Raw genomic sequence first — 25,908 nt, 5'->3', positions numbered from 1 at the left:
ATTATATAGTATAAAGATAAATATTAAAAGAATAATCTGCACTTAAGTATGTGAATCACTAGTGTCACCTGTCGTTCAAACATTTGCAGATGCGCGTTCATCTGTTCCCGCATCTTGAACCACTCTTTAACCACGCTCTCAATTGAAGAGTCTCCACCCCAAGTACGCAACATGTGGCTCTTTCGCTTCAGGCCTTCCACCAACTTCTCCATCTAAATTACAGTGATGCCTAGATATTAAAATGTGTGCGTGTACACACGAAAATCACACTTCTTTATGACCTTATTTTTCGAAAAATGATCTAACAATTTATTTAACAAAAACATTTATTTAGTTAACTTAGATAAAGTTACACAAAAGGCTTTTATTATCATAGACATGAATACAAATAATACAATTATTTCAATTTACCTTATCACTACTAAGATTATTACAGAATGTCATTAATTGTAATAGAATAATTACTATCATTGTTATCGTTATTGTATATTTTTGTTATTAATGGCTTCGAATCTCCTCGAATCAACCGTGGTAGGGACAAGAAAAAGATGACGCGTAACGGAAAAATGTGACGCGTAACGGAAAATGTGACGGTATTTTTTTTCCAATGCCGATAGAGAAGTTTCACTACAAAAAATCATCATGACGACTGCTTTAAGATTATTTCTTGTAGAATCAACAGAAATGCTGGAAAAACGAATATGTTTGTTACTACTTCTTCAACATAGAAAATAGGTTGACTTATCATCACATCTGTATATTTGGACCATCGAAACAAACAATGAACTATCTCCTGGACTTTCTACAATAATTCTGCTACTCCACTACAAACGCCCGTAAACGAACCTCTGGGATTTTCTCACGAAGGGCCTGCTGCTTCGCGCTGATGTCGGCCAATTCCTTGGCATTCTTGGGCATGGTTTTATTCTCCAACAGCACCGTGGCATTCGCGATGAACGTGTCCAATAGCGAGGCATCACTGTGGCAGCCATTTTGGAGTGACGTCATGAGACACGCCCACAAGTTGCGCGACTGCGCTTCAAATTCGCGACGCAAGGAGATCGTTCCAACGGAAATCCACTCTATTTTTTCGTCATCACTGGAAAGATTTATTATCTGTGAGCTTTTCGTGTGGCCTATTGTCCGTATTGTATGAGACACTGTTACGAGCACTGAAAGTCTATTGGCCAAACATCGGACGTGTGAGTTATGTACGTCAAGCTTTTGGACAGTTAACTATTCGGAAACGAGAGGTATTTTAATATATTTATTACGAAACATCACAGGTAAAAAAGTAATGAAAATTATACAATAAAATAATAATAATCAAAAAAACAAAAATAACAATAACGCGTGATGTTGTACTAACGGCAATATGCTGAGACGCAAAAACAGAAAATATGTAAAATAATAATAAATTTAGAATATATAATATTAAAACATTTGTATCGCTACAAGTATTTATATATAAAAAAATGATCGAAGATAAGCTCCGAGAATAACCGGAGCTTTAAAGCACGATTTTGACGTTGTTGACTCCGGAGTCGTACAGACGGAGTTATGACTTGTAAATTGACGAAAACGGTTCCTATACATGTATACAATATGTCCACTCACAAGCTCATTTTGGCGACGGCCTGCCCGTACGCCTTGCAGGCCTTAAAGTTCATCTCCCAATGTTCGGGCTCGATGAGGTCGGCACACAAGGCGTCCAAGTCGGGAGCGCAGGCGACGCACGCGCGCACGCTCCACGTCTCGCAGGCCTGGCTCAGGCGCGACAGGGCCGACTCTATTTGATGGACGGCTTTGTTGCCGATCCACCCGTGTCTGAAATATTTCAATCAGGTGCTACATTTTTTTTAGGTCTGGGCTTCAGATGTCTAACTGTTTCAGTATCATTTCTCGATCTAATAGGCAAGTAGGTGATCAGCCTCCTGTGCCTGGCTTAGCCGGATTTATCACCGTTCGAGCAAATGTTAAATGCCATAACCAGGCGTAGGAGGAAGGGAGCATTCGTCATGCTCCAGTGCTGCAGAGAAGATTTGCAACCGCCAACACGAGGTCACGCCTCTTGTGCTTACACTTTTATTTGTGGTCTTCTCCCACGGAGACAGGTGAGTAGTGTTTCCATTTACGTCCCATTCCACTGCCACTACTTTTCCTTGTCATCACCTATGCTACACTATGTTAAATTGTTAAATTCTTACTTCTCCACTATAGACGCAAAGACGGCCTTGTCGAGCTGATTGTTGAGCAACGAGGGGAAGTGCGAAGGCAACGACACGAGCCTTCTCAGTTGCTGGTAGAGCTGGGTTCGGACTTGTTCCAGGGGAGGCTGCACTGTCACCGCTCGGCCGCTGGTATGCACAGATTATAATAATAAACAAAATTTATAAAATAAATTGTATATTTAATTTAGTGTTTTTATTAATTAACGTCTACGTAAAGTTACAGGAGACAAAAAAACGTATGATGACATTCCTTTTATTCCAAAGATCGAGTTTCTTCATGAGACAGGAGGTCTTAGGGCTTTCCAATGCGTTGCCGACCTTTAAAGTTATCCTGTAGGCCCCTAAATACTAGCAGTCTAAACCGACGTACCGCAGCACCAAGTCGACCCTCATGAGCGGGAAGTTGGAGTGCAACGAGAGCAGGGCTCGTATGTACTGACACTCCATCGCTTTGTACACCTGTATCTCCCAGTGGGAGCGCCACATCTCCGTGTTTTTGAAGCCGTTGCTTTCCACCTACGAACAGTACTGAGTGTTATGCATCATGTCTAGTTGGAGTATCACATTACCCAAGAGTAAGTGAAATTTAAAAATGTTAAAGCCTAGGTGATTAATGTGAGAGTGAGTGAATGAGTGAATTATAAATATCTTAACAGTTCTTATTATTATGACATTTGCCTGCCTATTTTAATATGGCTGACTGTGCGGTTTTTGGAATATTGTTATTCTATTACCCTATATTAGTACACTAAATGTTAGGCTAAAAAAAGAAAAACCTTAAAAAATACTCCACCTAAATAAATAATAAAAGAAGACTTATAAGGTACCAAAAAATCTAAACTATGATATAACTCTAGAACTCAAGAACGTCCAATACACGGCAATCTTTTTGCACTACCCTCAACTATTACAATAATTATTATTATTTTTTCCATAGTAAACATTAACTGTGTTCACCGTAATACTTGGTAATAGAGGTTAAAGCATTTAATATCTCTACAAAAGTCACTTCATTAAGTTCGTTTGTTCACACATACCCGTAATATGAAAACACAAACCTTCTCTATGATATCCCGAATATCGTGAACGCTCTTCTTCCATTCGCTTTGCTTGGCGAGAAGTTCCGTGTCCATCAGTTTCTCTACAATACCACGAATTGCCAGGTGTTGGCTGGTGAGGTGGGAATTCTGCAAAAATCAATATATAACTCAAATCATCTGTAAGTAAATAAATTACGAGGATTAGTTATGTTTGTTACGTTGTCGTAAAGAAACCAACCAAACCAAACCAAACCTTTTTTTAAAGTAAGGAATCTCGCTCTTGGCCTTAAGGGCCTTTACAGCTCAGCTCGGGCTGTTGTGGTGAGCGTAGTACGGCCTGAGAGGACCAAACCTTTACCCACGAGCGAGAGAGCACTAACGTTCTCGCTTACACGTATTGTTTTTTTTGTATAAATGTATATAGTTTTGAAAATAAATCATTCGATCTTCACCTTCTTCTTCTCTACAAACAATAAGGGAGTTTTATTCTATCATAACATATATATACAATATAGTATACAAACTTTAGTACACTAATTTCTATCTCAAGTAAGTTAGATAAAAATATTGACTATGAATTTTGAAGTTAATTATTGTACAAAAATTAGAATTAAATAAGACAAGCAAAGGAACACAGACATAAGAGCTAGAACAAGTGTGACAGACATTCTTAGTGAGATAGACACGTCATTTGGTTCATTTGGTCACGTCATGCTACTCTGAAAATTTTTGCAAAATATTGACGGAAAGGAGACGGAAGGAAGACGTCAATAACGCAAAAGATGGGAGGACGAACTCAAACTAACAGCAGGCTACAACTGGAGAAGAGTCGCAAAGGAAAGAGAACAGTGGAAAGGAGAGGAGAAGTTAGAGAAGGCGTTGGCCAAGAGGCACACCGAACTCCGAGGTATACTGCAGTGAAAAAATGTTAAAGATCACAAAGTTTTGGAATATAAAGGCTATACTATTATAATGTACAACAGAAACATTCTAGTTTTGTATTATGACGATTTTTAAAGTTTTGTAAATAATAAAAAATCAGTGAAAAGTTAAAGTTACCTGCGATTCTAATTTAAGCACCATTTTCTTCAAGTTTTCAGTGTATGCAGCAAGTTGTTCTTCATCGTTCCAAAACACGGGCTTCTGGCTCTGGACCAACGCGGAGAGGTCAAGAGCCGCTTCGAGCATCATCGGCCGAGTGGACGGTATCATTCGCTCACCCAACGTGTTGTGGAAGGATGCAACCTGAAATTGATTAGCAGGCGTTAAGCTCATGTGTTGCCAGATAGGACTTTACCCATGAGACACATGTTAGCCCTGAGCTATTTGGATACGATGCGATGATAATATCTCTTTCCAAGCCATACCTTTGCTACTCTGCACCTATTACACTACTTATTGTAACTCAATAAAGGAATACTTAAGCGCCCGTCATACCAGTCGTGATAACTGTTGATATATAGTATTGTCTTTTGTAAAAATTGATTTTACACATGAAGAAAAACACCTTTTGAACGGATTAAAGCTATGTATTATTATTAAAAACTTAAATATTTACATAATTCTAAATTTTTTCCGACGTTTCGCGTGCTTTTTTTTCTTCATTTCAATTCAAAAAGTGTTTTTCTAAACAGTTGATATAATTATATTTTATAATAAAACCAATAAAATAACATGAATTGATTTAAAAATTTTAACATGATATTTTAATTTATCAGAATGCTCAATCGGGATTACGGTGACTTAAGAAGAACGAACGAAAGTGCGACAAGGAAACAGGACAAGATATAAATCTATCGCCTACTTGTGTTCATTTAAGATGACAACATACTTGCGGTATGTTTGTGGACTCAGTTTCCGCACTTAGACTCTCAATAGGTCCATTGTGCGTAAACATACATGCGGTATGAAGTATACCAATGTTCGCACCGAGTACACTTCATCGAAAGTGTAGACGGAAAGGCTGGCGTATTAAAAGTTTGTTTTTCGACATGACAAAAAAAGGAGTTGAGCATGATAGTCCGGACCTATAACGCAAGTTTGACTCTATACATCGAGAGGAAACAAAGTATACGGCGAGAGAAGGTTGAAATATTTACTATGGCGAATAATAAATAGACCCCGGGCAGCTATTAGATAGCTTAACGTTAAGCTAGTCCAAGTCTTCGTCATCCGCTGTGTTCTGGGTATCTACTGATCCGAGAAGATCTCTAACGAGCAACTTTGGGAGCGCTGCCGTGAAACCCTGCCTCAATAAGCCTCAAGCGACTCAAGTGGAAGTGGATAGGCCATACACTCCAAAGAGATTCCAAGTATATAACCAAACAGGTGCTTCATTAGAAGCCGCAAGGAAAGCGGAAACGTGGCCGATCCAAGCAAACCTGTCGTCGTACAGATGTCGCAAAGAGAACCGAAAAGACTTGGAGCGAGATAAAATACGAGTTGAAGAATTATTTCTTAATAAGACTACTTTTGTTACATTAACACAAAAACACAGTAGTTTTTAAATGCCATCATTTAGATTGTATTATTCTGTAATCTCAAATCGCGAAATGCAACGCAGTCCAATCTTATATTTATCTTGGGGCTCAGATTTCAAACAATGGCGAATGCATCGATGAGGTCAAACGACGTATGGGCATTACAAGAACGGCTATGGACAAGATGCAAAAGATATGGAGAAACAGGAACATAACAAAAGCCACGAAGACCAGGCTCGTGAAGACTCTTATATTCCCCATATTTCAGTACGCGGCCGAAACGTGGACCTTGCGAGATGTGGAAAGACAGAAAAAAGACGCTCTGGAAATGTGGTGCCGGAGGAGAATGCTTGGGGTTTCGTGGACCGAGTTTCGTACAAATGTCTCGATACTTCAAGAACTCGGTATTAAGCATTCTTCGGACACGTATCTCGGCGTGGTATTCAGTCCATAGAACGCCTTGTCGTCCAGGGGAAGATAGAAGGCACTAGACCGCGCGTAAGGTCACCTACGCGTTGGACTGACCAGATCAAGTCTGCCGTAGGAGGTACACTCAATGAGTGTAGCAGGATGACCACTAATAGGCAACGATGGCGAAACGTCGTGAAGCGCATCACATCTGCTCCTTTGATTACCACTACTAAATAGCGAACACGACCGCTCTGTCAAGAGTGTACCGGATAAGAAGAAGATTATTCTGTAAAATAAGTAAATAAATAAAAAATATTTAACGAACCCAACCTAAAATATTACGAAATGTTTACCTGTTGCAAAGCCCTCGCATAACGCAATGCAATTGTCAGCTTATCCAGAACGTTAGCGGCTGGTGGTGAGGGCAGTCCTAGAGCGCAAAGAGACCTCGCCTCCAGCTCGATGTTAACCAAGCGAGGGTTAAAGTTGACCTCCATCAACCGAGTGGCGCTCGAAAACTCCACGACCGGTTTGTCAACTGACAGCTGGAGCGAACCATTCTTTACTTGAGCCTGGAACATGTGAGATCATTAAATAAAATAAAAACATCTGTTCCGTGACGATTTCTAAAATGCAAGTCGGTGATCAAGCTTCGGTGTCACACCGTCTACTTTATGGGTCTAAGGCTGATTTCGTCACGATGTTTTCCTTCACCATGGTGCACAGCCGGAGATCAAACCTACGACCTCAGGGATGAGAGTCCCACGCTGAAGACACTAGGCCAGCACTACTGCTTTCACAAACATGAGTTATGTATTAATTCGATTTAATACTCTTTATTATTACTATATTATTTTCGTTCGATTCTCTACGGATTTAAGATAAATGATGAAGATGTAGACATTTTCCACCTTAACAGAGAGGATGTTAGGATATATTTTAAGAAGAGGGAAAGCTTTATTTAACAAGTTCTTTTTGAACTTATACTTCTTTTGGCACGTAAGGGAACAATGATGAGAGTAAATTTTTATCTGATAACTTTAATATACACATACATTACAGAAAAAGCTATATTTGCACCTAAAATGCTATGTTGTGTGATGGTGTAAGGTAGGTACGTGACGATGTATGTGGGATGTGCTGGTGATGCAGGTGATCTAGCGCTATGGATATGCAATTAACCTGTAAATCTCTACACCAGTCCTCGTGCAACTGCGTATACAGAGTCTTCAGGTCCGTCAACATCTGCGAGGCCAAATGCGACACCTCTTTACTCTTCTCAAACTCCGTGAGGGAGTTGTCCACGCATTCTTGTATCTCCTTTACCTAAAGTGTTACAAACATAATAATGACTGCACGAGCCAATCCTGCACATCTCTGTCCGGGCAAACGGCCCACGGGACGCAAAAAAGATCAGTCTTCACAGTCCATGGACAGCCATTATTAGTGGGTGCGTTGCCGGCCTTATGCCGGCCTCAGTGAGCAGAGCGATTCTCTTTAACATTGCATATTGATATTGTTTTGATGCATTCATTTAATATTTTATTAGGCTCAGCACAAGTTATAGGAACGTGAGTTGGTTTATATAGAATGTCAAATTATTTTTTTGTCTTTGCTATACGCGACACCACTTTTAAATAAAGCTTATAGTTAAAAATATTTTATTTTATTTTATTTATTAACACTTCGTTACACTACAGAAAAAAAATTGAACAAAATTAAATCAAAGGGGGGGCAACTGGCGGCCTTATCGTTTTGAGCGATCTCTACCAGGCAACCACTGTGAGTAAAGAAAAAAATAAAAAAAAATGTATTAAATTACATAAGATAGGCAAGTAGTGCAAAAATACATGTTATTAAGTCAAAAACTAAACAGGAACAAAAAAAAAACAAACTAAACCAAAAAGATATTTATTAACAAATTAACAATTTAATAATAGGCTTTGTACCTTTGCCTCCATCTGCTTGGCCCACTGCACCTGTTGTACAGTTGGCGACATCTCGGGAGGCTGGTACATCTTCACGTCTATGTCATCCGAGTCCAATTGACCGCGGATGTTGTTCAACATGGCCAGAAGCGAAGCCACAAACAGCTCTAACTCATTGTTTAACGCATTTTTTATCATCGGTCTGTTTATTAACGTCTTGTAACGTGTGAACTCGTAAAGCATCTGTAACGTAGAAGAAATTTTCCACGATGTTCTTAAATTTATTTCTTACAGACTATGCCAATACCATAATGACGAGAAACATTAAATAAAATATTGTTACGAAGACGGGTCGAAAGCAATGTTTCTAGATTTTTCCACTACTTAGAGAAGTTTTCAGCAGGCTGTAATATGATTTCTGACCGTTTCAGGAGAGAGTCAATCACATATTAGAAAATTTTAATTACCATAATGTTACCCTAGTTTTCAGGAAGCTGAAACCTTTTTTCAGTCGGTTTCAGAACATGTGTAGTAGAGTAGTGCAGTTTTCAGGGGACCCGTTTTCAGGCGTTTTCTGGCCTAGGTATACCCCTTTGATGAAGGAATATTCTAGACCAAACTTTCTAGGTGTGAGACAAGGACGAAATGATACGAGAGAGAGAGAGAAGATCAGAACTTTCTCGAAACTAGACTGAGCACTCTAGAAGGCCGTACGACAAGGACGGAGCAACGTGCGAAAGAGACAAAGAGTGCGGACGTTCTAGAATTGTGCAATCGCTACTCAGTAGCAAGCCCGCCTAGAAAGTTCTCGGTTGTGTACGGGTTGTTACGAATTGACTCGACCATCTTCCCGAAGTGGGATGCTCGAGTCGGAGGAGGGAGTTGTGATTATAAAAGAGGTTGTAACACATGCGCACGGGCCTTTTCTTTGTACAAGTTTGAAGTTATACAGTTCACGTAAAATCAGTGAAGTATATTGCAGTGAATTAAGTCATTAAGTCATTATTGAAGTGTTTCATTTCCTACCCTAAGAACTAGATCAACTACCGCTAACAATCGCTACTGTGAATTCACTCTGCGAACATATAAATAGATAGTGAATAAATAAATAAATGATACAAACCAAACGAAATTTGAAGTACTTGTTGAATAATAAATGAGTGGCACTACAACCCTTTTTAGGTCTGGGCCTCAGATTTCTGTATCTGTTTTATAATCATTACTCAATTTTATAGGCAAGTAGATGATCAGCCTCCAGCCTGACGCACGCCGTCGACTTTTTGGGTCTAAGTAAACCGGCTTTACTCACGATGTTTTCCTTCACCGTTCGAGCGAATGTTAATTGCGCACATAGACAGAAGATCTATTGGTGCAGGGGATCGAATCTACAACTTCTTCTTTCGTTCTGCTCTTTAAATGATTACTGAATGTAAATGGTTTGTCAAAGCGCAATGGATAGAAGTTCACTAAACATAAACATAGTAGACAGGATAGTGGACATAGACAAAGTATTCGAAGTGGAGATGAACGGAATACATCTTGCGAGGAGCTGAGAAGTGGAGTGACTATCAGTTGGTACCCAAAAAGAGGAAAAAGGAAAAACGGAGTGTACAAGAGATGGGAAGATGAAATAAGAAAAGTCTTATGCAAGGCAAGGTTCGATCAAGAGGCGCGAGCAGAATGGAGACCTTGGTCGAGATCACCTTGTTTATAATTGATTGTAAGAAAAAGTAACTTGTCCGAAATAAAGGCTATTATTATTTAATATAATTAATTTATTATTTACAAGGTATTTGGCATATACCTTATTACAAACGTGGTTTAAAATAGTCTTTGTAAGCGACACAATTACTGCGATGACGCCATACCCTGAACCGCGCCATCAAAGTCATTCCGTCATTTGACAAGTGGGCTCTTTGGTCCAGTCACTTGTCATGTGAGGCCTTCGGGCCAATCAGTTGTTACATTTTTTATTGTATGTATTATATATTTATTCACGGGTTATTTGGACGAGTTACTTCAAGGATCAGCAGTGTTCAGATGAGCAGTGTTGGCCTAGTGGCTCAGCGTGCGACTCTCATCCCTGAGGTCGTACATTCGATCCCCAGCTGTGCACCAATGGAGTTTCTTTCATTTAACATTCGCTCGAACGGTGATGGTGAGGAAACCGGCTTACCTAGGACCCAAAAATTTGACGGCGTGTGTCAGGCTGGAGGCTGATCATCTACTTGCCTATTCTATTAACAAGTGATAATAACAGACACAGAATCTGAGGCCCAGACCTAAAAAAAGGTTGTATCATTGATTTTACATACAGCACCTTCACACCACACTTACCATTTTTTACATGGACATAACTTCCATAACCACTATGACAATAACGGGAATTTCATAAGTACAAGGTATATTTTGAGTTGCGAGTTTTTTTTTAATCTGACGGCAAATTATATTTAGCACTAACTTGTTTTGTGGATGTATTATGCAGCCTCGGTTTTAACTTCTCTGCAATTTTCGTCTCCGCAGGTCTTAGGTTTGCCGAAAATTTGGCAACAGCAGCGTCCCACGATTGCATCGGTCCATTGCATATCCATATATTTATGTCTGAAGTCCAAATTTAACTCATAATAATAAAAACTTTATTCACGACAAGGGTTGTGACAAAATTCATATATCGCTAGATATGGGTAATTAGATAACAATTGTTCCGTGGGACATGGTACATGGTACACGATTAAAACAGTTTTTGAATAAAAGTAGGTTTGTTACAACTAATCAAACACAAGGCTTGTGTTTCGTTTTCTTTTGTATTGCATCGCTAATCGCTATTCATGAATCTGTAAGATTAGCTTTTTAGTTTGTTATCATTATTTTATTTATTTGTTTATTTACACTTCGTTACACTACAATATATAAAAAAATAAACATAATTAAATCAAAATGAGGGCAACTGGCGGCCTTATCGCTTTCGAGCGATCTCTACCAGGCAACCACTGTGAGTAAAGAAAAAATAAAAAAAAATGTATTAAATTACATAAGATAGGCAAGTAGTGCAAAAATACATGTTATACACAGTTATTATAATTTTGTATTACTTAAGATTAAGGATTTATGAACACTTGGTTCTGCATCATTTTTTTGGTTTTTCTCTTACTAGGGTTGCCTGGAAGAGGTCGCTTATTAGCCATAAGGCCGCCCATTGAATCCCTTGTTACTTTTATTGAAACGAAGTATTAATAAATAAGTAAATAAGACATTAAGTATTTATTTATTCATGTATTTGCATTCCATACCGTTACAAAAGATGTTTATGAGGCTTAAAGCTAGGTACAATAGTATGGACCCTGTTAGGGCACAGCAAAAGAAGGCATTACAAAACCTGTTATATAGGTTTAGGTACTAATAGCAACAAAATATCACATAAAACTTCACACTCCAGGCTAGTACCAATTTCATAGAATAACATTTTTTTTATTTTTATTTTTATTTAATTTTGAATATTTAGGGATTAATAATCATGAAATTAAGCTATATTTTTATCTTCTAGGTACTCATTAACGCTATAAGAAGTTTTTTTAGTTTGTTTGTAAATATATGTATCTTTTTTTCATTTCTTAGTGTCTCCGGTAGTTTATTATAAATTTTGACTAGTGAGCTTGATGCATGTATTTGTAATCAGGAAGATGGTAGGTTTAGGCGTTTTTTGTGTCGAAGTGTATATCATGTCTGTATGTCTTCGCGTGTGGTGTAAAATTCTTTGTGTGTATGGGCAAATTTACAGATTTCCAATATGTATAATGAGGGTAGAGTGATAATGTTTAGTTTTATGAAATGTGGTTTGCATCTGTCTGTTGGTTCTATGTTAACTATGATCCGAATTAACTTTTTTTGAGTTGTGAATAGTGCTGGTGCGTCGGTGCTATTTCCCCACATTATTACACCGTAGTTTAGCCATGCATGCGCATAGGCGTAGTAGGTGGTTAGAGCGGTTTTCAGGTCCGTAGTCTTTTTAATTTCCCGGAAAGCATATACAAATTTTGATAGTTTTGATTTAATTTTTTGTATGTGTGATTTCCAGTTTATGTTTGTATCTATTGTTATACCTAGTAATGAAAATTCGTTAACTTGTTCTATTGTGTGGTTGTTAAAAGAGAAATTTAGAGAAAGTGGCTTTTTTTGACGGGGGTGGAATGCTATTGTTTTGGTTTTTTCAAAATTGATTTCAAGATTGTGTGCATTCATCAAGAGTATGTGTGAATGTGTGAGTGTGCGCATGTATTTGAGAGCGTTCGCTGTGTCTGTGTTATTTACATAATTCACTGAAATTATTAATAACAAAGAACACTTACTTTTAAAAGGTTCAAACAATTGGTCTGCATTTAATTCGCTCTTCTCAGCTTTAGTCAGCAATTTGCTAAGTTGATTATAAGTGGATCTAATGTTATGGACCTACAATAAAATGTTATTATGTATTAAAAACGGAGAGCAGATAATTTATAATTAAAATCAGATTTGTAACAATGTTATTGCTACCTGTTCTAAGTATCCAACACGAAAGTTTAGCCAGTCATCGAAACTTTTGAGGATTTAATAAATTTTTGTAATAATAAATTATTTGCGTGCAAATTTATCTTAAAAGGGATTTTACATAGCAGTTACATATTCTAAGTCTCTCAGAATCTGAGGGGCAAAGCTGTTTGTGAGACATCTACTCGTATACAAAATATGTGTAGAAAGCTCATAATATTACCTCTCGAAGCCTATTTTGAAAGTTAACACAAAATATTGGTACATAGGTTTTCCCTTTCCACGTGTGCAGCGCATAGTTCGGCCAATATGTACCAGTTAGAGATTGGCAAGCACTGTAAAAAAGTACGATAGTGATGTAATAAAAGGAGCAATATAATTGTGGTGGTAGTAAAACATTTTAAAACTACCGTCAAAACTGACAACTATTATTTAATTATTAAGAATAATTCTGTTTCGATTTGTATCTTATGGGTGGTAACAAAAATGTTGCCAGATTGTTTACAATCGAGCAATTGGAAGAACAATATTAAAATAGTCTCACAAAAACTTAAATCAGTTTCGCAGTACACTTTTCTTTACAAGACTTAGATGTCATACTAATATGTGGGTAAGAAAAAAATATGTATAGGAGGCAAACGCGCACGAGACTCGTCTGATGGTAAATGATGGCCAGTCGCATTGCCAGAAGGCTCGTGAGTGCGTTGTCGGCCATTTAAGAATTGGTACGCCCTGTTGTTAAAGGAACCCAAGTAGAATTGGATCGGAAATACTTCAGTCGGCAGCTGGTTCCACATGGTGGTAATGTGCGCCAAACTGCCTTAAGAAACGCTTAGTTGCAAAATATGTGTATTAGTTATGAAAAAGGTATTCAAAACATCTTAATTTTAATTCGCGATGATCTAATTTCCGAATATATTATCAACCTTAATGATTTAGGTTATTTAATGTCCGAATTTCATATTGATAATCAAATTAATAGAATGTTTTTTTTTTATATAAAAATCCATATAAATAAAAATGAATCGCAAAATATGTTGCTAGGCGCAAAAGGCGAAGACGGACCAAAGGATGAAGGTTTTATGGAGAGAAACATTAGAAATATATAGAAAACTAGTTTTATTTAAGTTTTTATTTCGGAAATACGAAAAGTCTGTATGGGGTTGCATGGCAAAATGTTTCATATGGTTTCATAGCCACTAACAAGTAGGTTAAGTAAAAAAAACCCTAAAGCTTAACAAAGATCGCCGGGGCAGCTTGTTTATACAATTTTGACTCACCTTACCCACATTTGTACAGCATTCAAGCTTTCAGATAATAACACCAATACATGGTTATCAAGTAGACCATCATACGCTTTCCATATATCTAGCTTGGTTACGGAGTTTTGTATCACTGTACACAGTGCGTGGCCTGAAATATATTAATAACTTTCTTAACGTATACAAAGTAGATAGTACTACACTATCAAGACGGCTGATCACCGCGAAAAATTATGACCAAAACCCTCCAAGAAGGTCATCACCATACCGCACAAAACAAACAATGAAATAAGTGTCTAAAATATAATATGGATGTCAATTGATATCAATTGATGACAACGAGAAATGGATGAGGAGCATGACGCATGAAAATAAGATCGGAGACGAAAGGAATTGATTCTCTGAGTGGGCGCGTCATGAAGCACGCCTCACAGGTACACAGGAACAGTAACTACATGGAGAGCCCACCAGGATAACGCTACAGAGGCAGACCCTACGCTCGGTGTGTTGATGAAATCGAAATCGCGGGTCCTCAATGGATCCAAATAGCTCGGGATAGGGAAAGACCTTACCTTTTATGATATATAACTAACTGAAAAATATATTTACAAACACAGAGGATAATTAGAAAATAAACGTACCAATGATATCAAAAATATGTATCATCCTCTCTTGGGTGTACACAACAGGAGTGTACCTCCAAATGTCATCCAAAATCCCAGCTATATTCTCAGCACAATCTCGAATTTCCTGCATATTCCCGGAATGGAGTGTTCTATTGACGGGAAGAAATTATTTTTCTTATTAATATTAAATCCTAAATCTATGTATGCCGGTTTGCGTTACGCGTCAATGTGTGTGTGTTAGTCAAGTGTTGAGATTAATAGAGGCAAGGTATTCTCTGCCCTGGCGCTTGTCTAATGTTGAGGAAGGATCGTGAATAGTAGTTTCCGAGTATAACGTCATCAACGTCAATAGCAGTGATTGCAACAGTAAAATATAGATGTCGCTACAATATTATAATAATCACTTATACAGACAATTTAAATATATATTTAAAATAGGTATATACCTAATCTCCTCAAAGATGTCTTCAAAGAGAACACAAAAAGAAGTAGCCGCTTCTCGTTCTTTCTTGCTCGTATCACGTAATTCACTTATTGTCTTCCAATATTCTACTTCATCACTTACTGATAAAATAACTGAAAGATATTTTTATTTGCGTTTTTGGTGTATCTATATTTAAAACTAACTAACTTTGTAAAAGCATAGACTATTCTTATATTTGCTTCAAATCTATTACGATAGATGAGTATTGGTAGAATAATAATTAAATAAATTTATAAACTTATGACTGGCAATATCATATATATATATTCTAGGAGACATTAATGCAATTGCATACCGTCCTTACTACTTACATCTTATAACAATGATAAAACTACATTTTTAATATGTTAAAAGTATAGTTATTTAAGACAAGAAGTTACCATTTATATTAGAATCTCCTTTCCCGTGTGTAAGTATTCTGAGATTTGATTCCAGTTCAAATAAATTATTCTGCAGTTTGTTTGAGTAAAGATCATCTCCCTAAAACATGTAGTAATACTCCATTGTTTTAAGCTGGTATAAAAGTATTTATTTACACTTTGTTACCATAATATACTAAATTATATACATATAAAAACTTCAGTATTGTATTTGAAACTTATCAGTGGATGTTTAGTCACATTTTATCTTAGATTTTTTATATTTTAAAACATGGAAGTGTACTTACTGTTGCAAGGAGAGGGCAATAAATTTGTCTTAGAATTTGGTACAAGGACTCCTCAGCACTAGTTGTCAATGTAATGATATTTATGTTATTTAGTGCATTTTCCTCAGACAAACTTTGAGCTACTGTTTTATAGAATATTATGGATTTTTTCACACCTGGTTGTATCTGATGAAAAAATTATAAAAACATTTCAAGTGTAATTTTATTCTCCTTTTAACATTTGATAATAACATAGTAATTAATTAAATTAACTTAATTGTTTACCTTAGTATAAAGCACTAATGAAGTATCGTTTACACTAGTCTGAATAAGTAGAATCTGGGAATTATGGATAAACTCCATCAAAATCTCCTCATATGTTTCATCTAATGTGAGGGTAGATTTGTAGAAACTTTCTGTGAATGGTGAAAATGTCAAAATTCGTATTTTCCTATAACTCTCCCACATTAACGAAAAGTAATTACCTGTTGTCGCAAAAAAGAAATCCCGAATCTCAGTCATGGCGGTATCCTCAAGCTTATTTAAAGCTGCCTAAAACTCTTTATCACAAGGGAATTTAAGTGTAATTTTTAACCCTTAACCTTTTTACTTAGTCGGTATGTCATTATTAAAATTATAATATCTGCTTAGTACCATATTATTTGTACTTATTTGATTATGTTGGTGCCAATATTATTTTTGTATTGGTCATATTTAGGAGGCGTTGCCATAGCAACAAACCAGCGAGGTCGTAAGTCATAACAATAACAGTCAAGCGAATCGCAATGCAAGAGGAAATTAAGGTGTACCAAACTTTTTAAATTTAGTTTTAAACTTTAATTAATATTGTGTATTCATATTGTAAATAATTTAAATAGTATTTTGTTGTATGTTTTTCGTCGTATGAACTGTATCGACGATCGAGTCGTTTTAATGAGACCTGTGTTTTATTGTCAACATACGCAAAGGAGAAAAGAAAAGTCAAACAAAATTCACAGACTATACATTCACAACACAACATTTGTTTTTGTTACTTTTACCTTATTTTTTTTTTCACCTTAACGTTTCACGACTTGATCTCTCTTTGGGGTTATATGGTATACCTCATCTCACCTCTCCTATTTGGCTCTATTCCAGAAATGTTATTTTTTGTTCTCATCTTACTTCCGTAAATTCATCAATAAATGTAAAGGATAATGATTAGTATTTGTTAACTCGGAAATAAACCAATATTTTTTTAAAATCATTTATTTTAGTCAATATGCCTTAACAGCATTAGTGTATATCTAGTAAGGCGAACAGTAAATTTGTATGAAAATGACAGTTCGTGTCGACAAATTTGTTTCAAGTGCTTATTGTTAAATGTATCAGTATAATAGATTTAAAGGTACTCTGTGGTTAAATGTCAGAAGTCAAAACCAAATCCGATCTATTTTTAATTACTTGACGTAATTAAAAAAATACTGATTACACATTTATCAACATTAGTGTTTAAATAAAAAAAAGAACTATTTTTTTGCACCATCAAAATGTTGCGCTTAAGACATGTAAGTTTTTTACGACACAAGTCTCAATAATATGGTGTGCTAATTATTTTTGTGAAATGTTAGTGTTAATTTGGTTTTTGTTTTCAGGCTGTCACTACTATAAAAATGATACAAAGTAGTCGATTACTAAGCGATAGTACACAATTTGTGGATACAACATATATGGAAATTCCTATCTACAATGTTGATAAGCCACAGACATTAGAAAAAAGAAAGGCGAGGTAAAGTGATACATATTTTTATTCATCTTGCTTATTATTCAAAGACACTGACAATTATAACCAGGTTCTCCAACAATTATTAATTCCGTTATCATTTCTCTATGATATAAGGAAATGTGAACTTATACTGAAAAAACCTCAATATTAACTACTGATTGATAATAATAGCAATCAAATCTATTACAGGCTTCATTATCAATCCCGCAAAAGAGGCATGCTTGAAAATGATCTTCTTTTAAGTACCTTTGCTAAGAAATACTTAGATGGGTTCTCGGAGAAACAAACCATATTGTATGACAGGCTTATTAATTCACCAAGCAATGATTGGGATATTTTCTACTGGATTGTAGAAAAGCAGCCAACTCCAAAGGAATTTGATAATGAAATTATGGATTTACTTAAAAAACACGCTAAGAATGAAGACCGTACTGCTTTGTCACAGCCACCCCTACATTAGAATTACAGACGGCCATTTAAAATTCATAAATTTACAATGATCTTCATATAGGTTAAAAATAGCCATAACCAAACTATTAGGAGAAAGCACTTATAGATATTATAAACTCTTTGTGTAAGTATTAAATCGTTATAGTATTTTTCATATAGGTCATATCAAGCCCAATGCTACTTACTTGTTTAAAATCTATTTGATCTATTTGTGTAAGCTAGTTAGTTACATACACTATGTTATGGTTTTCTTTTTTGTTTTAACAATTTTTATCCTTTCATAAATTAATAAGACATTCTAATGGCTTAAAAATTTGGTGTGTTTAATTTACTGAAAAATACACAAAATTTATATAAGAACAAATATGAATAGAGATAATAAAATACATTATTGAATAACATGAGATGTAATATTATATTATGATAGTAGTAATGGATGTAGCGTAATAGGAAAATAAATTCTTGCGTATCATATTCATTATTTATTTTATTCTAGTTACTCTACATTGTTTGACTGGCTTAAATTTCACGGTCACGCTGTTTTATATTATATAAAAATTCTCATAATCATGATTATGTTTATATTACATCTCAAAAGAATACAGATTATTAAGTTTGATTATGGCGACATCTACCGGCATCCATTGTCAATATTACAAACACATCTAATCTCTTAATCTATGTATAAACTAGATAATACTAACTTAAATAATACTAAATCGCTCCCAGTGGCTTAGTGATTAACAACCATGGCTTACAAGTCCCTACTCGATTCTTCTGTTTACATAGTCTAGCAAAAAAATAATTGTTTTGGGTACGAAAATGATTATAGCCGACAAAAAACTGAAATGTGTGACTTACCATTTGCAATAAATTGGTTCCTAAGCAGTTCCTGACACAGGTGGTCACATCTGGATTATTGCCTAACTTTTTCAGCTTGGAAAACTCTTAAGATAACTATAGCATTACTGAGCAATATACAAAAGAATACTTACGTTGTTGTTGATGTCCGTTTAAATTCAAATTCAAATTTTAGATCCTAACTAAATTTCGGGTATTTCTCAAAAATGAAAGTAGTAAAAATGTTAAAAAGGTTAAAAAAAGGATTTTAATTGGGCGAGCCTCTTGTTCATTTGCCCCCTGTCTGCTAAGAGGTCGTTTGTACATATTACACTACAATGGAAAGTTATATCACTTAGTACGCATCGACATTAGCATATCCATTTAAATGCGTGTAAAGGTGGATTGTTGACCCGTAGTCGTTTTCAGGAGGCACGCTGCCCACTTGTTTGTTAGCTCTTCCTAATTGTACGTAATCCCCATTTTGATATTTGTTATCAAAAGATGTTTTAATTTGCGTTGATTATGAATGACTACAACAAAGGTCAGGCCACAATCTTATCGTTTGCTCTTTAAATATATGCGCTGTTGTACAAGTTAAGCCAGTTAACTTAGAGCGACCGAGGAATAAAGATAACTGTTAAGTGAAGTGCTTGAACGTTTTGTGAGATCAAAGTGGAATCATAGTGAACACTTAAGATGCCTATTCGACGCAGTAAGGTAAGAAATACGGAAGAAGTCAGATAACTTAAGAAGAAAAGTAACAATATGTTTTTATTTCTTTATTATTGCTTAATATATATATATATATATATATATTAATATAAACTAAAAGTACAGAAAATACCACACAACCAACAACACAACTAAATAGACCTGACATTGGTGCTTGATGTTGATATGTTGATAATGTTCTTTACATTATATGGTAAAAAGAAATACAAAAAAAAACGTATGGACACTGGTCCACCCAACAATGCATAATTCATTTATATTATTACATAAAACAAAAAAATTAAATCAAACCTCATAATTTTGTTAAGAGTAACTTACATAATAACCTTATAAACTGAAATTTTGAGATATTATCGAAAACGCCATGCCATAAACCTATCGAAAGAATTTGTCGAAAAATCATAGGCGCTGAATTGCGCAAATGTAAATTACAAACTGTTTTTAACTATACCTACAATTATTTTAATAATATATGCTTATGCCTTATCTGAAAATGCCTCTGCATTTATTTAACGCAAATTAAAACATCTTTTGATGATAAACATATGACGACTGACCTAAATTCAGTAGCCATGGCACAGAGTACGTACGATGGTATAAATAATATGAAAAGACAAACGTTGAATGTACTTCAAATGAGAAGCTGATTGTAAACAATACAAACTACCCTCGTACTTTTAATAAACTTAGTTCCTTATGGTAAAAGGTGTTAGTTGTTAAAAAATCTGTAAAAATTGTCAATGGTCAAAACTACAGTATTTTCAAATTGCATGGTGTATAAAATTAATCCATTGTAGATATTAGTAAAATGGATCTACGAGAACCAACACAAGATGCAAACGCTCCGCCGTTGCAGTTCAACTCTACGGTACAAGGAGCTTGAAGAGAATGTTCAGGCATTGGAACACTTGGCTCCTCCCGCGGCGGAGGCGGCTCTACCCACCCACCAACCACGCCCCGATATCACACCTGATGTATCTTTCAAGGTAATTGGATAATAATAATTCTAGACGCAACACGATAATACATCAAAACAGAAAGTTTTTGAAATTTTGCAATAAGATTCACTTTTACAAACTTTAAATTACATAGCTTTTGAACCTGTGAAATGGATTTTGATCTTTATTACGTACTTAATAATTAGTACTTAATACAAGTACTATTCATTTAAAATGATGAAATCCTCTTGAATGTGTCAAATAGGTTCTAAAATCTCAAATTTTTATTGACCAAGAGGACAAGTGAATTAACCCATTTCGAATGGTTAATAAATGATATAATCAATCGATAAGGTTAAATCTATAAGGAATCGACCCATGACCGTATTATTGTATCAATGCATTTCAGTATGACGACCTGAAGGTTGCGTTGGCGGCGCCTTATCAATTGCAAAGGAAACCAGAGGCTGTAGATTTAGGCTTCGGGAAATATTTTACGGATCACATGCTAAAGATACACTATCATAGAGAATTGGGTGGGTGGCAGAAACCCGAAATCACGCCGTTTGAAAACTTGACTATACACCCGGCGGCGAAAGCGTTGCATTATGCTGTACAAGTATGTATTTTGAGTTGACTTAAACGTAATTTATATAATAGAAAGCTGAATATGACTGATTAGTAGAAACTGAATTGTCAGGTGGAGTTTTATGTACCCATAATAAATGTTAAATTTGACTGAAAAAGATTGACTTATTTTAAACTAACACAGAGTCAATAGATGAGTAAAATAATTTTAACAACTTATACGCATTTTAAAATAAATATATTAATAGTCATTTCGTTTTCAATATTATATTTGTTAAAAAATTAAGAAATTTTTCGTTTAAGTTACGTTTTGCATCTCTAGCATTTTATGTTACGCGAGGGGAAGTGTGACAGTTTTTCAACAATCAAAATTAGACAGAATATAATTGTAATTAATCATACCTAATATTCTAACTCGACATTTAAATAATGATTATAAAATGAATTACGTTTTCACGTCACACAGTTACACAACTCGCAAGTTATATAACGATTTAATATGCAAATATAATTAAGCAACTGAACGTGACAGAAATGTAATAAATATTTGCGTTTCAGCTGTTCGAAGGATTAAAGGCGTACCGGGGGGTGGATGATAAGATAAGATTATTTCGACCGGATTTAAACATGCACAGAATGAATTTGGCAGCCAAAAGATCTGGTCTACCGATGTTTGATGGAGATGAATTAATTAAATGTATTGTACGGCTAGTCCAAATCGATCAGGAGTGGGTGCCGCATTCTGAGACCTCTACCCTGTATATTCGACCCACCTTAATTGGAATTGAGGTAATTATTAAAATTGCTTTGTCATTTCCGTTTGTCGAAAGTCATATTTCATACAGGACATATTTTGACACAACATTTGTTTATAACACATCAAAAACTTATTTTTATCAGTTTCACTTTTCGAAATATTAAAGTAAAGATTTGAATAATGATATTTTTCGTTGATTTATATTAGATAGTTTAAATCGTTATTGTTTATTTTGTTATCGTAATTGTATTATCAAAATTTCTTAATAAACAATTGTGATGCTCGCCCTACATAGTTGTTTTCGCGATATAAATGGGATCACGATAAAATTAATTTGAAATGAAGCAAAATAACATCATGCGCGAACACGCGTTTTGATAATGTTTACCAGACTTGTGCCATCTCAAAAGATTTATTTTAATTCATAATTGGTGCGATAAGACTAGCAATGATTACATTTTTTTATTATTTAAATGATTATAAGTTATAATAAATTTAAGTGATACCGTGTAGAGACGCTATACTTTGAATTTCAATAGAACTTGCAAGGCCTTTAGGGATATGAGTGTCCATGGGCGTCGGTATTTGACAGATGAGCCTCTGGCCCAAATGCCTCCTGTTACATAAACAACAGCCGGGGCTTATACTGAGTTGTGTTGGCAATTAGGCCAATAAATCCGTTTATACGAGCCCTTAAATGGAGTGTACTATATGTAATTTCTCAGAAAGGTGTATTTGTCAACAGCCTACATTCGGCATAGTGGCTCCAGAGTCAGCCATGTTGTTCGCGATATTGAGTCCAGTCAGTGCGTACTATAAGACGAATTCAGATGGAGCTGTATCGATTTATGCCGATCCGAGTGTTGTGCGGGCATTCCCAGGTGGTGTAGGCAACAGGAAAGTGGGATCTAACTATGGACCGACGATAGGTTCGTATTCTAAATCCTATATTACAATCACACAAAGTATAATAATATGTTTTTTTTAAATTAAAATCTATGATAAATATGGTTGTGATTAGGGAGGCCCTGTGTTGTGCCATGTTTAAAACAATTTTTTTTAAGAAAAAGTAGTCGTAGTGTTACATCTAATCAAACAAAAGTCGTCTAAGACCTGGGGTATATAATATTATCTGTATTTGAGAGCTGTTATAAGCGTGCGCTGAGTCTGTATTACTTTTTGGAACCTCAGAGTCACGCCAAAGTATCAGTAACAACTATGTACTTTATACACGGAATCCAAACAAACTTAACAGCTTTTTAATTTCAATTTAGTTCTTTCAACATCAGTAGCGCCGCAATTTGGACAAAAATAAAATCCCATTAAGCTTTTTTACCACGTGATCATAAGAAAATAAAACCGTAAACTTTATTTTCTAAGCATTTAATAGGATACTTGGTGAAAGCTTAACAATTAAAATGAATAACGTTATAATCATTATATAATTAAGGCTTGTTTTGACTCCTGCTCCACTATCAAAAGACAGTTAGATAAACTTTGAGATGTTTATAGTGAAAACAATACGTAACTTTTGTTTAAATATTGCCTTTGATAAATAAATAATATTTTAGTTATCTCAGGTTATATTAAGACCTTGAAGATAATATCTTATAAATGTTTGGTTTGCGAATTTAAAGGTTTGATGTATATTTAAAATCTTGTACTTTTTATAACGCAAATGAAAGCATAGTTAAAGAACTATAACGCCCCCGTAGTTTATTAGAATTTATTTACATGGCCCTGATACAAGGCGATTGTGATTTCAAAATGCATTGTAGTGCGTTGTCTAGTCGCAGATTGGTATTAATGAAATAAAACAGTGTTTGCCAAATTTTCTAATAATATTTGAACCTAAAAAGTAGAAGGGAAAGTATTTCGATTATATATCAAATTTAACTTACCAATATATAGATATAAAGTTTTCTTAAATTAATATATTTTTTGCAGAGATAACGTCACAAGCTGCGAAATTGGGTCATCAGCAAGTGTTGTGGTTGTTTGGTCCCAACCAGGAACTGACTGAAGTCGGAGCCATGAACATCTTCCTTGTTTATATCAATGAGGAAGGAGGTGAGTGATAATTTTTGGTCTTATAATAAAAGTATATATTTAACCATGTTTCATATATAAGCATTCAGTTAAGTGACCTAGATATGACATATGAACTGGTTGCTCGGAAGGCGTTAGCCACGTTATCAGTACAAAATAAATTATTACTCTATAAACAACTCCTGATGCCTGTCACTTCTACATCAAAACAATCCAGCGATTACAAAACAAAATGCCCAGTTGTCATAGTCAATGTTCCCTACACATTTCGGTACATTCGCAATAATAATTGTCTTCAATAATGAGAATTTAAAAATTGTTTTTAAATGTATGACTATGTAATGTTTGTCCTCCCTTAAGATCGCGTTCATTCGTTTGTTTCAAGTAGAGTTCATGTTGCAGAGTTTTATTGAAATCGAATAACAGGGGCAATTTAGTTCAAAATTATAATGTATTATAAATGCTATACACAAAGTCTGAATATCACAAATAAAATTCATATTGAATTGATATTAACCGCAATTGCAAATAATGCCTCATGTTCGATCAATTTAAACACAAAAAGATTCATTACTGCTTCTACCCTACTCATTCTTAAGCGTTCGTTTAAAGGATACCGGTTTTACCAGATAATTTATTATAAATAAAAAAAAATTGATTTCATAGTTATAATGTCCAAGTATAGTGTTATCGCGGGTCGACCCTGTGACCGGTAAATTCTCGTCTCATCTGAAGTAATAAACGGGGTCGATCACATCATTATTGTCAATTACACTTAATTTTGTTTTAATATCTTACTTCTATATTTTTCTGAGAGCATATCATTAGTCTGTGACAAGATGAATAATATATCCTCGCGTCTGTAGCTAAAAAATGCTAGTCAGCTATTATAGTCACTGTCTATGATCTGAACGTAGTTATTTTTTTCTCTAACAGAAAAACAGCTAAGCACCCCACCCCTAAACGGTTTAATTTTGCCTGGAGTAACGAGGCGGTCTATATTGGAACTGGCCAGCCAATGGGAAGATATTACAGTCAAAGAGGAAGTCATCACCATGGACCGCGTCATACAACTCAACAAACAAGGCCGGGTAAGTTCAATTGTATTTCATTACAATGTGTTCGTGTATTATAATTTAACTATAAACATGATAATTACTCTGATGTAACAATATTCGAATATTACTTGTATATAAACAATAAACATAATAATAACATCATTTTCGCCTTCACATAATCGGCCCTCTGAGTAAACAATTGTCTTATTAAACCGGTATTTACAGTTAGTAGAGATGTTCGGTGCAGGCACAGCTGTCGTCATCACACCGATAAGTAACATTGGCTACATGGAGACGAACATAAACGTACCGACTATGGAGCAGGAGCATCCTGTGTACCAACGACTCAAGGACACCCTACTGGCGATCCAGTATGGGCACATAGAGCACCCCTACGCCAAAATTATCACGTAATCTTTACAATAAGTGAAATAGAGACCTAAAATTGGTGGCCTTTAGTGATAGTGCTCGGTCATGCAAGATAGCAGGTGCTAATAGTGATTTTCGTTGATTTTATAGCAAGTATGATAATTATCAAATTGTAAATATTTTGACTCTGTGATGTGTGGGAAGTACGTGTTAGATTTTAGTTAATTGCGCAATGTTTTTTCGCAAGAAACAACTAATGAAGAAATTAGTTTTATTTTATCTACACTGACTTACGTAATCTTTCTTTTGTAAATTGTATTTACGTAATCAGACAGGTTTAAGTTAAAATAATAAGTTATTATACGATTTACCGGCCAGTAACTAAGTTTAATTTATTTATTGTAGTAAAAGAAACTAAAAATATTTTGGATTTGTACCTTAAAACTTATATATAACTAACTATATTGGAGACTGGATCTTATGCGGTTATGTATATCTGTTAAGAGTCTAGTTCGCTCGCAATGAAAACGAATGGATATATATATTATTATATGACATTATAAGTACTTAAGGTGTTTACAGAATCTTATGAAAACACATTAATTATCAGTAAATAGTCAATGTCCGGGCTTGTTTTTACTGTTTATGAAAATGCATAGATTACGCTTTATGATTTCCTGTATTGAATGGAAAACTTTTCTCCCCGACTCTAATAACAAACATTCTA

General features: G+C 35.2%; 2 protein-coding genes across 2 annotated transcripts in view; one reads left to right on the top strand and one right to left on the bottom strand.

The window, feature by feature from the left end:
* The window catches only part of LOC123714875 (cytoplasmic dynein 2 heavy chain 1), a 68,262-nt gene extending 51,754 nt beyond the window's left edge, over window positions 1–16,508 (bottom strand). Inside the window, exons 1-20 of the mRNA XM_045669502.1 lie at window positions 16,118–16,508; window positions 15,918–16,048; window positions 15,654–15,818; window positions 15,367–15,466; window positions 14,949–15,078; window positions 14,518–14,651; window positions 13,895–14,027; window positions 12,838–12,949; window positions 12,437–12,536; window positions 10,552–10,691; window positions 8,112–8,333; window positions 7,345–7,488; window positions 6,516–6,734; window positions 4,331–4,516; window positions 3,290–3,418; window positions 2,602–2,747; window positions 2,208–2,357; window positions 1,618–1,827; window positions 847–1,099; window positions 69–212 (exon numbers count right to left, since the gene is read on the bottom strand). Of these exons, the coding sequence (XP_045525458.1) occupies window positions 69–212; window positions 847–1,099; window positions 1,618–1,827; window positions 2,208–2,357; window positions 2,602–2,747; window positions 3,290–3,418; window positions 4,331–4,516; window positions 6,516–6,734; window positions 7,345–7,488; window positions 8,112–8,333; window positions 10,552–10,691; window positions 12,437–12,536; window positions 12,838–12,949; window positions 13,895–14,027; window positions 14,518–14,651; window positions 14,949–15,078; window positions 15,367–15,466; window positions 15,654–15,818; window positions 15,918–16,048; window positions 16,118–16,154 (2,985 nt within the window). The 5' untranslated portion in view covers window positions 16,155–16,508. The remainder of the gene's footprint in view (window positions 1–68; window positions 213–846; window positions 1,100–1,617; window positions 1,828–2,207; window positions 2,358–2,601; window positions 2,748–3,289; window positions 3,419–4,330; window positions 4,517–6,515; window positions 6,735–7,344; window positions 7,489–8,111; window positions 8,334–10,551; window positions 10,692–12,436; window positions 12,537–12,837; window positions 12,950–13,894; window positions 14,028–14,517; window positions 14,652–14,948; window positions 15,079–15,366; window positions 15,467–15,653; window positions 15,819–15,917; window positions 16,049–16,117) is intronic.
* Window positions 16,509–18,990: 2,482 nt separating this feature from the next.
* Window positions 18,991–25,854, top strand: LOC123714873 (branched-chain-amino-acid aminotransferase, cytosolic). Its single transcript, XM_045669501.1, has 8 exons — window positions 18,991–19,407; window positions 20,220–20,408; window positions 20,770–20,979; window positions 21,507–21,737; window positions 22,451–22,634; window positions 23,653–23,775; window positions 24,691–24,845; window positions 25,038–25,854. Exons 1-8 carry the CDS (start codon window positions 19,387–19,389, stop codon window positions 25,224–25,226), a joined length of 1,302 nt encoding a protein of 433 aa, XP_045525457.1. The 5' UTR covers window positions 18,991–19,386; the 3' UTR covers window positions 25,227–25,854.
* Window positions 25,855–25,908: the final 54 nt, after the last annotated feature.

This window comes from Pieris brassicae, chromosome 10 (assembly GCF_905147105.1).
Source record: "Pieris brassicae chromosome 10, ilPieBrab1.1, whole genome shotgun sequence".
Classification (NCBI taxonomy): Eukaryota; Metazoa; Arthropoda; class Insecta; order Lepidoptera; family Pieridae; genus Pieris; species Pieris brassicae.
The sequence above is the reverse complement of the archived record's forward strand: the minus strand, read 5'-3'. Positions and strand labels throughout refer to the sequence as shown.